Genomic DNA, 15,159 nt, shown 5'->3' with positions numbered 1-15,159 from the left:
CTAATCTTGCGCGCAGGACAAATGACTGGGAACTACTTAGGACTTTCTTGTATTTTGTTTCCAATCAGTAGATGGGGACTGCTTTTGAAAGGATCTATTAGTCTCCCCTTAAAGCAGCAGAGCCCCCAGGAAATCAAAATTTTCCCCATTTATTTTCACAATTTTGCAAAAGAACGTCCTATCTTCAGGCCCCAGAAAACCTTGCTAATGTACAGTTCTGCATGCAAATCAGGTACAGATTCTCTTTCAGTTACAGTAGTCATCGAGCTATCATGCAGGGTGGAAAAGAGAATAACTTGTAACTGATACACTGAATTAAACATAATTCCAGTGGGGAGAGTGATAACCTTTTCATGGGTGGAAAAAAAGGTAAACATGGTTCAGTTTTGATCTTTCTCTATAGTATGTTTTAGGATCTAATATTGTTGCGGTGACAAAACTCCTATCATGTCTAAACACAATTACTGATGTATTCAATAACTTTAGGTGGAAAAGTAGATCTGGCATCTCCATTTGCATATTTGGACTATTGTCAATAAATAACATCATTAGCAATTGCTTTTGAGCACAGTAATGTATTAGGATGATTGAAGCTGACTTGTAAGTAAATATTTGGTAGTGGTGTCTGGAGATACAGCAGCAGCTTTCTACTTGTTCACAGAGACAGCTTTTTAAAGGCTGCGTATGTATCTTTTGTCTTATTAAACATAACTAAAATCTAATGAAAACTGGTTATAATGGATGATTTTTTAGAGGGCTATTAGGGACTTTCATGTGAACTTCTCTGTAGCACTATAAAGGACATAGTGTATTTCTTGTGTATTGTTCTAGTTGTCACAAATGGAAGAAAACAAGTCACAAAGCATAATTTTCTCAGTGTGGTGGGTTTTTCTGTTTGAGAGGAGGGGTTGTGTGTGGCCTAGTAAATTGAGTTGGATAGTGTATGCATTGGACTTAAATGGTTCGACTGCCTGAATTTTAGGAAAAGCAAGTTAGAAATGAAACTGCTAAAATGACCTGTATCTACATGAAATGTTACCCATTGTGTCTGTGCATCTGATCTTTTCAAGGATTTTGCTTTGTTTCTAGCTTTCACGTTCTCCTGCAAAGTCCATTGTGAAGACTTGTTTGGAGGCTTTCTAAACACTCTGCTGCTCTTAGATTATGTGAAGAAATGGCAATGCTGGGAAAGAACATAAAAGACACTTCTGGGAAGTTCTTCACGGCTATGGGACTAAACAATCTGTGTTGCAACTATCTCAACATTTTTCCTGCAAAAGCTCTTCAGGAATTGCTAGTTCCTCTCTTTTAAAGGTCATGTACTTGGACTAGGATCAGGATTTTGGGGGTACTCAGATGTTTTCATTTAAGTTATGCCTGGTTTTGTGCTGGATAAAGTTTATAGACGGAAGATTTGTTAATGTCGAGAAGATTTCTTTTAAAGCTGGGATATCCAAAGACGATAGGTTTTAAATTTGACTTCTTTTCTTTCCCATCCTGACAACGTTTGAAATGATTTTGATATTTTTCCTTCTAGATAACAAATGAGCTTTCTGACTGTGCAATTAACTACAGCTTTTCCTCCCCCTCCTTTTATAGAGTTTATTTTCCAGTAGCACAACCCTGCCAGGAGCAATACTAGATTGTGGTGCTGTTCTCATCGTCATTGGACGGGAGGCTGTTTTTGGTGTTCCTCCTCTGCAGTGCCAACTCTATGTCCAGTTCTCTCAGCTGCTTCAAGAAGCCTCTGTTTGGCAGAATGCATCGGTGCCGTGATACTTGCTCAATGGCATCCACCACTGTCATGTTCTTATAAATCATCAGGTAAGCCAAGACCAATGTGGCTGACCGGCTGCGACCCATAGCACAGTGCACGAGGACCTTGTCTGTGGAAACAAAGAAATATGATGCAGAGAAGACAGTGAAGTTTTCTGTAGTGCCCCTGCTGCATTTGGAGGTTTAACTACACTTACTAATATTCTCTGTAAGATCTGCCTTTTTACAGGTTGGGAAACTGAGCCTAAGTCTTTCTATGGTAAGTACTGTAGTACATGAACACAGAACACAGTCTTCGTAGGAAATTGCCTGTTTAATCCTAAACCAGTTATCTTTGATTTTATTTGTAAACAATTGTTGCAGAGAAGCTCTAAGGGCCTTGTTTTTAGTAAGAAAACAAGCCTAGCTGCACCTTGTATTTATCACGGAGGTGTGGGAGGGTTTGTTGTGCTATCAAACCATCCTCTCATGAGGGTAAATGGGATACAGGGAGGTGCATTTCTCATTACTATGAGCTAGAGATAAAAGCTGACAAAAAACATTCTTTTGGTCTTACACCATTTTCCTTCAAGATCTGAATCACATTACTTTGGCCCAAGTATTTGATGTGTAAAGCATTGCTGACAGGGGTTAGTGATATTTTGAGAGTGGAAGGCATTAATAGACTACCACATGGATAGAAAGAAACCACTTCTTAAACTCTAGAAAAGCTTGTTTAGAAATCTTCTCTGGCTAGTCGCTCCTGAATGGAATTAAAGTCACGTTTTTGTCAACTCTTTGCCTCACTGTGTAACTCCCTGTTTTATAGAATCGTGTCCTTGCAGCAGTGGCCTGTCTTGTGTACTATAAATGCAGTCTCTGCTAATAGACTTTTATCTGTGGAGATATGTTTTAGCTTTATGACTTTGCTTGGTTTAAGTTCATATTTCCAGTGGCAAAAGTCTGTGTTTTCAGGTGCTGGCAGGGATACAGCCTTCCTCATTTGCCATGTCCAGGGAGGTGGAGAAAGCGAGTAGAAAGTGGGTTTAGGTCTGATTAACAGGTTTGGAAAGACTTCAAAAAATTTCCAGAAATGATGCAAAGCCCTTTAGGGGGTCACACAAAGGGCTGAACTGCTGAAGGAAGTAGATTTGGAACGGTGTCTCTAACACTCTGTTAAGCTAAATTGCCACAGGAAAAGAAAAGGAAAAAAAAAAAAAAAAAAAAACTTGTCAGGGCCAATAATAGTTTCTCTGTCAGTTATGCCTAGTGAGAAGTGTTGGGTGCAAAGCCATGACTCCTGCCAATTAACTCCTTTGCTTCCAGGCACGAGGCGATGTGTTGGCGCAAGTAGCACTGCTGTGTAATGGGTGCAACAAGAACTGCCAACACTAGAGGATTAATGGTTACAGTCTGCATCCTAATCCCAGCAGATAGTCTTAGAGGCATCTTGGCAAAATTCCAGTCTCTCTGATAACTGTAAGTGCCTCTTCCTCTCTTGGAAAATGATAATCCCTTCTATTATTACTCCAAATATTTGAAACGGATGAAAACTATCACTTGTTCAGCCCCTCACACTCCTCTTTAGAGCTTCGTACCTTGTAAATGGTTGTTGAGATAGGACAAGGAAGGCTTTGCTGTTGTGTGGGTGGGAAATGAGATCTTGGAGAAAATGTGTACTTTCATATATTAACTAAGGCAAAAAATGGCCATACAATTTTCTGAAATGCCTTCTAGTTGTAGGAAAATTAAGATCTTGCTTTCCTGTGTATGTTCAAAACCTTTGCCTATCACAGCAAAATGCTGTAACTCCTCTGCAGAGCTGTATGCCTTCTGTGCTATTTTGTAGTCTCTTTTAGTTTTGATGTAAAAAAACATGTCCTCTTTACCGGGGAGGGAATCCACTCTTGCAGTTTGTCTGATTCTGGCCAGTTACATATAGTTGCACCTTGAGGATTATGGAGTCCCGTGGAGCCAAAGTTCTGCTGAGTGGAGACAGGTCACCGAATTACTATGGCCACTTTGCTTGGAGTTTGGGCTTGTGCTTCTTCAAAAACTGTCTAGACGCAGCTTTCACTTTCAAGAGCCAGATGGATTAGTAAATGTTGAGATTTGTGGTCAAATGCTTTGGGTCTTTCTATCTATGTCTAATTCTTCTCACATTGCCTTTTATTAATCTCCATCTCTAGTGCGTTGTTCTTGTTGGTTTTCCTCTGATATCTTTGCAAGAAAAGAAAATGGTGTTCTCATCCATTTTACATTTTGAGAAACCATGACACCAAGAGAATGAATAATATAGAAGTCTTAAAATAGTGCCTTCCCTTCCAGTAATCAGGCCCCCCGGTATAAAATTGTAAGCTGTCCTAAGGTCTGAATTCTTTATTTTGGGAAATCTTTGTGCTCAGCTGAAGGATAGCTTGCATGATTGCAAACAGAAGCTGTTTTCATAGAATCCAGAATCATGGAATGGTTTGGGTTGGAAGGAACGTTTGAGACCATCGAGTTCCAATCCCCTGCTATAGGCAGGGACACCTCCCTCTAGACCAGATTGCTCAAAGCCCCATCCAGCCTGGCCTTGAATGCTTCCAGGGGAGGGGGCATCCACAACCTCACCGGGCAACCTGTTCCAGTGTCTCACCACTCCCACTGTAAATAATTTCTTCCCAATATCTGGTCTAAATCTACCCTCTTCCAGTTTAAAACAGTTTCCCCTTGTGCTATCACTACATGCCCTTATTAAAAGTCCCTCCCCAGCTTTTCTGTAGGCACCCATCAGGTACTGGAAGGCTGCTATAAGGTCCCCCCAGTGCCTTCTTTTCTCCAGGCAGAGCAGCCCCAACACTCTCAGCCCATCCTCACAGGGGAGGTGCTCCAGCCTTCTGATCATCTTGGCCCTCCTCTGGGCTCACTCCAGCAGCTCAGTGACCCCAGGACTGGATCCAGTACTCCAGGTGGGGTTTCACGAGAGCAGAGTATTGGGGCAGAATCATCTTCCTCACCTGTTTTCATCTTAAATCCATCTGCCCATGCTTGAAGTCTGCTAATGCTGCTCTGATGAAGGAGCCTTTCACCATGACAAAGATTTTGAAGTTAGACAGAATTATTATATTTGAACTGTTTTAGCAGCATGAAAATTACCGGATTTTCTGTCCTGTTGCAGAAGATCTTTCTTCCTTTCCACTCTGTTTGCACTTCTTGATCTCTGATGCAAAGTAACAAATGACTTTAATGGATTTAATTGTTACTGATCAGAAGTGTTTAGCACCAAATACTGAACTCAAGTCCTATTTTGTTACCTCTGGAGAAAGGCACTTGGTTTCTTACTATAAAATTCTCTTTAGGAATTTGGATGCTACTTGTCAGTCAGAAAGTTGCTCTTGAATAGTCATTTCATTAGGCACTTGAAATACATAACATCTTTCTAGACTAGAAACGCATTCACAGAGAAGATGAAAAGTGTCTAGCAATCTGTTGCTGTAGTTTAAAGACCATATGGATTTGATCGTCAGTGCACAGCTGCAGAAATGATTGCAGCTGGTAGGATCTACTTCAGAGCAGGCTTTTTTGTTTTGTAGAAGTTCATCCAGTCACTCTTTAATTTGATCCTTTGCTTCAGAGCTGGACTGGTGTCTGGTACAGACTTAAAATTTCTTGGACTTCGTGGTTTTGAAACAAGGTTCACACTTTCCCCTGCCCCAATACATATTGAGTTTCAAGTATTTTGTACGTTTTGCAGCCTTGCCTTGTGCTTGTTTCTTTCCCTCCGTGCAGCTGGCAATGATGTTACAGGAATAGGAGAGCTACTGGGGTGAGGAAGTCTGTGTTTCTTATTTCAGCTACTCCAGTCTGATAGTGACCTCTGGCCTCCAGCCATGGCTAGACACAGGTGTGGTACAGTTACCCACTCCTTCCCGAAGGCACTGCTTCAGACAGACTGTTTGAAATGCCAGGTACCTTTCTTCACAAGTCAGTCAGCTCCTGAAGCAGTTTATCCAGCTATTTGGACTTTGATTTTAAAACCACTGCTTTCAAGACTTTCTCTTGAACAAGAGAAGTGACTATTGCTGTAGACTGTACTTGCTGAAAGGCTAAAGACTTGGCTGGTGGCTAGAGGCAAGCCAGGTAGCAGTTTGCTGCACCTGAGCTTAACAGCCAGGAACAGAAGCTGACAGGAGACTGGAAACTTGATATGTGACCCTCTGGTATTAAGGTCTTTGTAGGTCAGCTGGAAATCTAAAGTTACTCTGCTGGTTTTTGGTAAAATAGCCTGTTGAGAATTTTTTTTTAAAGTTTTGGGCACAGGAGGAGAGCGGGAGGCAAAGGGGTGGGAAGTGACCTTGAAAGCCAGTGAGGCTTAGGTTGGTAGCCCTTCATCACTATAAAGCCTTCTGATAGAGCTCTGCTGGAGGTCAGCAGGTAATGGATTCTGGTAATCAAGCTGAGAAATTACAAAGGCTTTAATGAAATGTTTCGACATCTCTGCTGTCAAGAGTTTTTTCCACCCCCGGCTGCTTTGTAGATGATGAGTCTGCTGCAGCTTGGGGTGGGTGTGGTGGCCAGGTAGGAAGGTGGGTTTTGTATTTGTAGAAAGTGAAGCGGCAGCCTGGAGCCTCTGCAGAACACCCCCTTTCTTAATGGGGACTAGTTTAAGGGAAAAGACAGCTAATTCAAGGAACCTATTCAATCTCTGTGTCTGAGCTGTTTATGAAGGAAAAAAATCAACAACAACAACAACAAAAAACCCAAACACCTCTCTCTCAGACAGGAAACCTTAATGCAACCTGTGATGACCTTCTGTCAAACTGATGGGTGTAGGGGTTCTTGAGCTGCTGCTAGCTCTGCACTGAGAAAGGTCCCAAGTTCAGTGTTACCATCGCTGTCTTCTCTTAAGCACCTAGTTCGATGCTACTGACTTGGTATTCCTTGTTATCCTGCATTGGACTTGTTTCATTCTCACACAGTTGTATGCTGTGAGCTATGCTTGTAATCAGATGAGGTAAACAGTGTCCTATTTTTAACTATTTTCAGCACCCTTCTTACTTCTTTCATCCTGAAGCGCATTATCAATGAATTCAGAAGCAGAATAAAAGAACTGGCTGAGCTTGAAAGTGGGGAGATCGTCTGCTTCCACTCCATGGTACTCCACAGTCATGTCTTGGTAATATTCTGGTCCCGTGTCCACGTTCCGCTGACCGTGAGCTGCATTGAGGATGTGAGTGAAGCCTGCCTTCTCAAGGCTGTAGCGATCTAATGCAGTTTTCCTGTTAAAACAAAAGCAGTCTTGTAAATTACATGAAAAACGGCAACAAAAATCTATGATTTGGTATGCAGTATGTGATAATGTTTGAAAATCCATCATTTGTCATTATAAAGATTGTAAAATATTGCCACTTCTGGAGAATGATCCCTCTGTAGTCCATACCTGTCTTTGCCTGACACTCAGAACACCTTAAAAATGAATGTTTTCCTGGCACCCTTGTAATATGCATGCAATACTGGCTTCTGTCCATCTTATACAAGAAGAAACTTGAGATACAGAAAGAAATAGTGAATTATTTAAGGTTGTAAAAGCAAATCAGTGGCAGAACTTGAAATAGGACCCCATGAATGCTGCTTTTCCCTTCTCTCCCATCATTTGATATTGCAGAACTAATGAAAGAGTCAGCGATAAGTGAGTACTAAGATCATCTGGGATTCAAAAAGAAGTTGCTCTTTTCTAAGAGAAGTTACCAAGCTTTATCCCTCAACTTATACACAAGAACAAACAGCAGAAATACCCAACCTGTGTTCACAACACCCTGTCACATTCATTTACTGTCCTGTTGGGTTAAACCAGAGATCTAAAGCAAAAAAGAACTAGATATGAAATTGGTGTTCAGTGAAAGCTGAAAGTCATACATTTGGCTTAATATCATACTTTATTTTTGTCCTCTCTTCCCTTGGATAAGGGATGTAAGAGAGGAGAGGAAATCCAATGTTTTTGTTTGCTCAATACCCACTTGTATGTGCTTGTTGGCAGCCTGGAATTTCTCAAAAATTGCACTGTTTATAGTTAGGCATGTAAAAATTAATTTTTGTTTGGAAAATTCTGTTAGAGAAAGCTTCTAATTTTGGAAGGTTTTCTTTGGTAGAAGCTGTCAAGTTTTATTAGTGTATAGAAAGACTACTAGACTTAAATATATATATATATGTATATATGCTTTATTTTGTTAATATATTTTCACTTAACTACTGCTGCTGTAAATGAATTAGTACATCATGAAAAACTGCTTTTTCCAACTAAAAGTACTTCCCTCTGTGAATGTTTCCTGAGCATTTCAGTATGTAAGTGTAGCTTCTACCGCACAAGATGTCATTGTGTGCTACCTGTTATGTTTCATAATTTTGGAGATGACAGCTCAGAATGCCTTTAAGTTGACTCCACCTGAGACTGGGATAGAGAAAATGCTTTCCACACACCAGATTTAGCTGAAAGCATGAATCCAACAGTGAAAGACCAATGTTCCCAGGTGAGAACTGTGCCCCACTAGAACAGTTGCAAGTGAGGTCTTAAATATTGAACATAAAGTAGGATTGCATCGTAGTTAAGGCAAATGAAAAAGTAGATGGAGTTTTTGATGGGCTGTAGATACTACCAAACTTGGCTTCTGCAAGCACTTCTCAGACTAATATATAGCATTTGAATTAAATGATGAAGTTGTACTGATCAAGGGCAATGACAAAGAGAAGGTTGCATGGCAATCATATTTAAGTTTGCCACCGCTACATTGATCTGGAATCCAATTTTCCTCTTGCCTTGTTTAGGTTCTTTGGAGATTGCCTTTTGTTCTAGTGAGCTCAACTAATGCATTTGTTTCTGACAGGCTTACTTAGTCTTGTTCTGTGGCTCAGAATCTTATTTTTAAGCATTCAGCATCCCCCATTGTTTTAAGAGGTGTTCATAATGAAGGGATACTGTCCTTTGCTAACTGCCTAGGCAGTCAGCTATGGTACAGTGAAAATAAAAGCTGTGGGGCAGGGGCGATGTACTGCGGCTGACACTACCATCATACAGGCTGTTAAACTTGAGGTCTTGCTGTGTCTGCAGCATGCTGACTGCCACTTAACAGAGAGCTAGAAAATGGCTGTCAAGTTCTCATGTAGGGAGACCCACACTCTTGTAAACACAGACGTGATTGTGCCTCTTGATTGTGCCTCTTGATGTGTTTGATTGTACTGCCTTTAGCCCTTCAGTGAGCTCTGACCTTGTGTGTAGGGTGGTTTTGCTTTCCAACCTCAGCTGAATCTGCTGTGTGGTACCATTGTGGAAGAAGCCTTAACTGCCTGTTTATTCTCACTACAGCCGTTGTCGCTGTTGTTTCATTTTGCCTGTTACTCTTGTTTACGTAGATGGGAGGGAATGCTTTTGATCTTCCTTGCAGGGTTCATGATGCCCGAGGCATCATTATTTTAGATGAACAGAAAGAATAGCTCAAGCATCGATATCTACAGGTGTTCAGATAGCTGAGGTGACTAATAGCATGGGATCACTCAGAGACTGCTGTATGAATCATAATACCTTTCTGGAGGATTTAGAGTTCAATTTCTAATTCACTTTCAGCTGAAAATGGTGCAGGCTTTTCCCTTGCAATTGGCTCAATACCAGACTCTAACAGTCAAGAGAAGACTATTCTTTTCCCCACTTTAGGTGCTGCTATTTCCTAATGAAATACGATTAATATTTCCATTTTAGTGATGGTGGTTGAATTTCAAGTAGCCACTGTAAAGAAATTTGCTACAGTTGTCAGTGTGGGTGAAGCCATAAGCATTTGAATATTCTTTCAATTGTTTTCATTTGGTCCATTGTCACCATCTGTGCTGCTGGCACTTGATTTCCTCTTACACGATGTAGTTGCAGTCTCCAGTGTTTGCCCTGAATGTGTTTCTACGCAGAGGAGGTGAAGTGTGGCAATGAGAGATAACACTTAAAGTTTCAGTATAATTCAGTTTAGTAAGAGATGAACCGGGCAGATTGGTCCCATATAAAAACTCATTAGCTCTTTAATTCAGAGCACATAAACATATGCTAAAAGTTAAACACACCCATAAGTCTCCCTCTGGATAGCAAAGCAGGGTGAGCAAAAACTCAGTGCTTTGCTGAATCAGACCCTGCGTTTACTGTAGGACAGATGGACTCATAAAGATGTTTTTAAAGTTCTGAGGCAAGGGGGAGTGCTTCAATATGGGAATGCCACCTAAATAAAGAAAATGAGAGAGAGAGTAACTTTCACATAGGGATATATTCATAATATTGGACTATCACCAAGAGGGAGCGACTGGCCCAAACAAAAATGTCATCCACTTGGAGACGGCTCCCGAAGGAATATTTACATCTTTTAGGCTGTGCAAGGGCAGGTAAAGGGCTGCCCGAGACTTAACTGTGCCCTCTGTCAGTTTTAAAGTGAAGATCTTCACAAGTTTTTCTTGTGAGCAAGCACCACAGTAAATTCAGCATTCTGGACGCAGCAACGTAAGTAGCTACAATGTAAAAGAAAATCCTTCCTTTTAATTTATCATCTCCAGTGTACCAAATCCCTTTCCTCTCTTTTCAAAATACCGCCATTAACAAGCTGGTGCCTGGCTGCTTCTGCCAGGAAGATGCTCAAGCCAGTGGAGCTGGAAGAGAGGGAAAAACAACTTTCAGGCACAGCAGCCTGAACCTTCATGGGAAGTATGAAGTATTTACCAGCAGCTAACAAAGAGAAGAGAAGGTGGCTCAGGACAAAAACCCAGCTGCATCTAAAAGAAGGGAAGGAATCCTGCGAGACTCCTCGTGAGCAAAATGGGCAGAGCAGCTCACTCCACAGGTAAGTCAGCTCTTCATAGCTGGTGCTGGCTGACTACAACTGGTGTGTGCGTTTATGAGCTGCAAGTAGAGCCTAGTCTCTTAATCTTCATGTGAAGGTTGAAGCAATGCAAACATGTTTCAGTATAGGCTGTGAAAACCCATAGATTGACGTGACCCAGATTGACAAAACAGAAGGAAATCTGAGGCAACACATTACTAGAAGAGGAACCATCCTTCTCAAACTTTCCCATTTTTTTAACATGCTTGATGCAGGATGATAACGTACCAGATGGTCAGTGTCAGAAAGAAGCTTCCTGAATATAGGCAACACTGATGCTTTTTTTTTCTTTCTTTTTTAAAGAAAATCTGGCAGTTCTCCCCGCTGAGGAGAGGTGTTGAGAATTTCTAATAATACTGACCCAATTTCCCCTGGTAACTCTAGCACTGAGGGAATCAGCGATAGTGGAGCATTGTATCCCCATTTCCTTCCGAGGTGTTGCTCCGTTTCTGTGGATACCTCCTGTTCAGTGTGAATTAGAAGAATTTTGCTACCACTGAAAGTACTGAACAAGATCTTCATAACTTGTAATAGAAAAAGATTTAGCAGTCCATGTTCCTCTATTCCCAAATGGTGGATGTTTTTTTTATTTTTTTTTATTTTTTTTTTAATTGCATATGTGTGTTTTTGCAAGTGACACAACACAGATAAAGGAAATTCCTCTCAGCTTTCTATATAGCAAAGGCATCAAGCCAGTTCCTAGTCCCAACTTCAGTCGCTTCTGTGCCACATCAAGTGCTAGAAATCATCTGCAGCCTGGGATATTGCCTTGGGAAGACCAGAAGGGTAGATGACAAGTGTTACTTGTCTTGGAAATGGTGCTTTAAGAGGTTTTTTTTTGTCCAGTGTTACAGATCTGATTTTCTGGATTTTAAACTGCTGTTAAAATTGTCAGATTCTCATGTCCTTTATGTCCTCGTGAGTATTGTTATAAAATATACATGCACTCCTATTTTTGTATGATTAATATCTTATAAGTCCTAGAAGTTCATAATGCTAACCAGTGGGAGGTAACTATTTGTTACTCTAAGTGAGCCCCATCTGTTTTCTTCTAGATTAGCATAAATTGTCTTTGTACTTCATCACTTGGAAATCTTTTTTTTTTTTCCTCTGGGGAAAAGGGAGAGCATGAGGGAAGCCAGTGTGTAAATTTTAGTTATGTATTTCAGTTATCATAGGCTTCAGACTGTAGGTGTTGAGCTACCTGTGTGTTTTATGGAACTTCACCTGTATTACTTCTCAAATTCAAAAGTCCTGAGCCTCTACAGAAAGAAGCACAGACCTTCACTCTCTTGAAGTGTGAGCCCAGTTCACCTCTTTGACTAAAAATTGGTCTTTCATATTTAACCTATGAAGAATTAGTCTCCAGAACGCTTCCTGGGAGTAGTCTGGGAGCACAGTAAGACTTGAAATGGTGATCACGCCTTAAATCCTAACGAGAGCTCGAGAGTGGCTAGGAGGAAGTCACAATCATAGGAGGTCTTTGGCTAACGCATTCTTTGAAATTAGGAAATATGGAATCACAAACATCATCTTGGGCAACAAGGCAGTTGCAGAAAAGCCACAAGGGAGAAACTACAAGCTGCATTTCTGGGAGACACTTTCCATGAGATTGTGGTGAACCAAGCAGGCTTGAGATTAGTCAGTAAAACTGCCCATGCAAGTAACCTGGTGACCACTGAGAGATGGAAGCGAGACAGAGCTGCTTTTCTGTCTCCTCAGAAGGCGTCTGGACGTGAGGAAGACACAGGCAAGTGCTAATCCTGGTAGCAGATGAATCAAAATCTTGGCAAAGTATGCTTTATTCCTATCGCTGGGCTGTCTCCTGCAAGTTCCAGTGCGTGGTCTTTAAAAGTCCTTGGAACTTGCTGGAGGAAAATTTCAATTGGAGCTGAACACAGCATGTTATATTTTGAGGCTTTGATTATTCTGGGCCTGACAGGCTCGTGGAGATTTCATTGCCTCTGGGCAACATCTGCAGCGAAGCCTTGTAACAAAGGCACTGAGTGGCCTCACAGGGCTCCTCGATAGCCTGTGTTGCATTAGATGGAAGATGTGGTTATGTAGTCAGGGTAATTAATTAGCATTTCCATAAGCAGTCACAAGTCCTGTTAACCTTGTAAATGCAGGAGGCAGGAATGAAGCACAGGCTCTGAGGATAAACTGTGTGTGTGTGTTCACTTGATTTTGTTGATGAGCTCCACTAAATTCTTTTAAGATCAACCTTAATTTAGCATGGCTAAGGATGCAAATACACCCAACATCTGTTCACGTCTCCATGGCAGCTCTTTGGCGACCAGTGCTACAGTGAGATCTTAAAATAATACAAAACCCCTGCCATTCCGAAGGGGAAGCTGTTGGTCAGAAGTAAGATGTGGAGCTGGCTGAGGAAAGATATTAAAGGTGCCTGGACGCTGCCTGCTTCAGATCAAATGCGTGTTCTGGTTGTGAGAGCTGCATCTTGCCTGCAGACCAGCTCTTGTCTCAGGTTTTCTGATACTGGATATCACGTTTGCCCTCAGCGTTTTAATCAGCCCCGGCTGCTGATAGTCATCCCCTTGCTGGGAGCCCCATTTCCTGCAAAGCTTTACTTCTGTTTCTCCTCACCACCTGTTCCCCAATTCTTTTCTCATCTCTGTTGGTACTAGCAGCTTGTTTTCTCTGGTTAGTTTGCCCTGAGTGAAGGTGTGTATTTTATTCAGTGACAACTCTTAGGGTTGATTCCATTGCAAGGTGTAACAAGCTCCTATTACAGGAACAGTTGTAGGAGAGACAGTTGGTGGGCAGTGTCTGGGCTTGGAGACTGCAGAGACAGGTTGTCTCCTCATTGCTCAGAGGGCAGAGTTGCAGCTTCATCACAGAGGTACAAGGCAAATTCTTCTAACCGCTTCGTTCAGAATAATGCTGGTGACTGAATGAAGAAGTAGGGAATTAATACCAGAAGAGGCTGTTATTTTCACTGAATCTTGAGCTAGAAATATCTAATGAGTGGCAGGGTAGGATAGGAAGAAGACAACTCAAACCCATTTTCTCTTTTCTTGAGAAAGCTTAAGATTTTTTTTTTCCTCCAAGTGACAGCCTCTGTTTGGTTCAAGCCCAGATCTCGTGTCTTTCTATTGCCTCTGGCACCACAGAAGTAATTGGTCGATGATATTAGGAGCCTCGTAACTTCCAAGATTGTATATCTTTCGTTTTATAAGCTGGCAACAGATGAATTTTAGGACCTTTAAAAAAAATTATTGAGAGCTTTGGAGTCAGCGGGACTGCTGCTTGTGCCTTACAGTGATGATGTAAAGTAGATGTCATGTTTGGGAAGGGTGTTGAGGAAAGTGGGAAGTGTACCAATAGTGCCTAAGGGGTAAGAAAAGCTCTCTTGCTCTGCTCAGGGTTTGGTTTGGGGGTTTTTTGATGGCCTGCCTCCTGCAGCAGCTGGCTCTGTGTCAGAATAGCCTGTTTCGGCTTAGTCCTGTGTTCTGCAGTGCTAAGTCCATCTTGCAGGCTTAGGTGTTTGGGGTTTTTTGTTTTTTGTTTTTTTCCCAAAATCATATTTGGTGTGATCAGTGAGATGCAACTCTGCATCTCTGCCCTTCCGCAGGGTACCATCTGTTTTAATCTCTGGAGCCATTTGGAGATGCAGAGCACTCTGTGTACGCAAGCACAGGCTTGGAAGCACAGAAACACCACAGCAGGTTCAGCTGTCTCTTCAGTCACTTTTCAGAAATTACATTTTAGTCTCAAACCAACTGAAGCTGTGGTACAACAGGTCTAGACAGTGTCCTTCAGTCAGAGTAACTGTGAGGAGACTTTCACTTGGAGATAAATGACAAGTTACTGAGCGATTCTGAAATGAGTTATGACTGACTTTAACTTGAGCAGCCCACACCACTGCCAGGATGGCTCTTTGGCCCCATTTTAGCCCCTCTGCACCTGACCAGTGCTTCCTTGAAGCAGCAGCATCCCGAGCTGTGTGCTGGTGTTCTGGAAGGACTGTGGCAGCAGGGTGCTCTGCCAACTCTGGCAGCTGTCAGTAGCACATCAAAACGGGCATCACTGATAAAGACTAGCTAAAGGGTAGGAGGAGAAACGAAACTGCTCAGCTGTTTATGGTCTGCACTTAGCGCAGCTTACTCATCTCCAATACAGATATGTACTTCGTGAGCTTACTCATCGTCTGTGCAGCAGTACCGTGAACACTTACTCATCTCCTATGTAGAGGTTGGGCCAGACTTCGTTGACGTGAGTGTACTTTGGGCATCCTTTCCAGAAGAGCCGCTCCAGTTCAAATGCCCCTGGGGTACAGTAATCCCCATCAGGATCCACTTTGACCGCTGTGTATGCATTTTTCTTCCCGACGTTCAAACCTGCCGATGACATCTTCTCCATGGAGCTTGGGCCGTGCAGGAGGCTGGAACACAATGCAAACAGAACGCTAGGATGAGGAAGCACAAAGCCTGTGAGTTCCACTCAGCTATGGCGCTCAGAGCAGCGCTGGCCAGGTGCAGTGGGGCACATTGTGAGC

At 42.0% G+C, this 15,159-nt stretch overlaps 1 protein-coding gene across 1 annotated transcript in view; it reads right to left on the bottom strand.

Moving 5' to 3' along the window:
* Positions 1-133: 133 nt before the first annotated feature.
* The window catches only part of DUSP29 (dual specificity phosphatase and pro isomerase domain containing 1), a 20,960-nt gene continuing 5,934 nt past the window's right edge, over positions 134-15,159 (bottom strand). Inside the window, exons 2-4 of the mRNA NM_001168006.2 lie at positions 14,839-15,045; positions 6,796-7,016; positions 134-1,886 (exon numbers count right to left, since the gene is read on the bottom strand). Of these exons, the coding sequence (NP_001161478.1) occupies positions 1,639-1,886; positions 6,796-7,016; positions 14,839-15,023 (654 nt within the window). The 5' untranslated portion in view covers positions 15,024-15,045 and the 3' untranslated portion in view covers positions 134-1,638. The remainder of the gene's footprint in view (positions 1,887-6,795; positions 7,017-14,838; positions 15,046-15,159) is intronic.

The sequence above is a fragment of the Gallus gallus genome, chromosome 6 (genome assembly GCF_016699485.2).
Source record: "Gallus gallus isolate bGalGal1 chromosome 6, bGalGal1.mat.broiler.GRCg7b, whole genome shotgun sequence".
NCBI classification, from domain to species: Eukaryota; Metazoa; Chordata; class Aves; order Galliformes; family Phasianidae; genus Gallus; species Gallus gallus.
The sequence above is the reverse complement of the archived record's forward strand: the minus strand, read 5'-3'. Positions and strand labels throughout refer to the sequence as shown.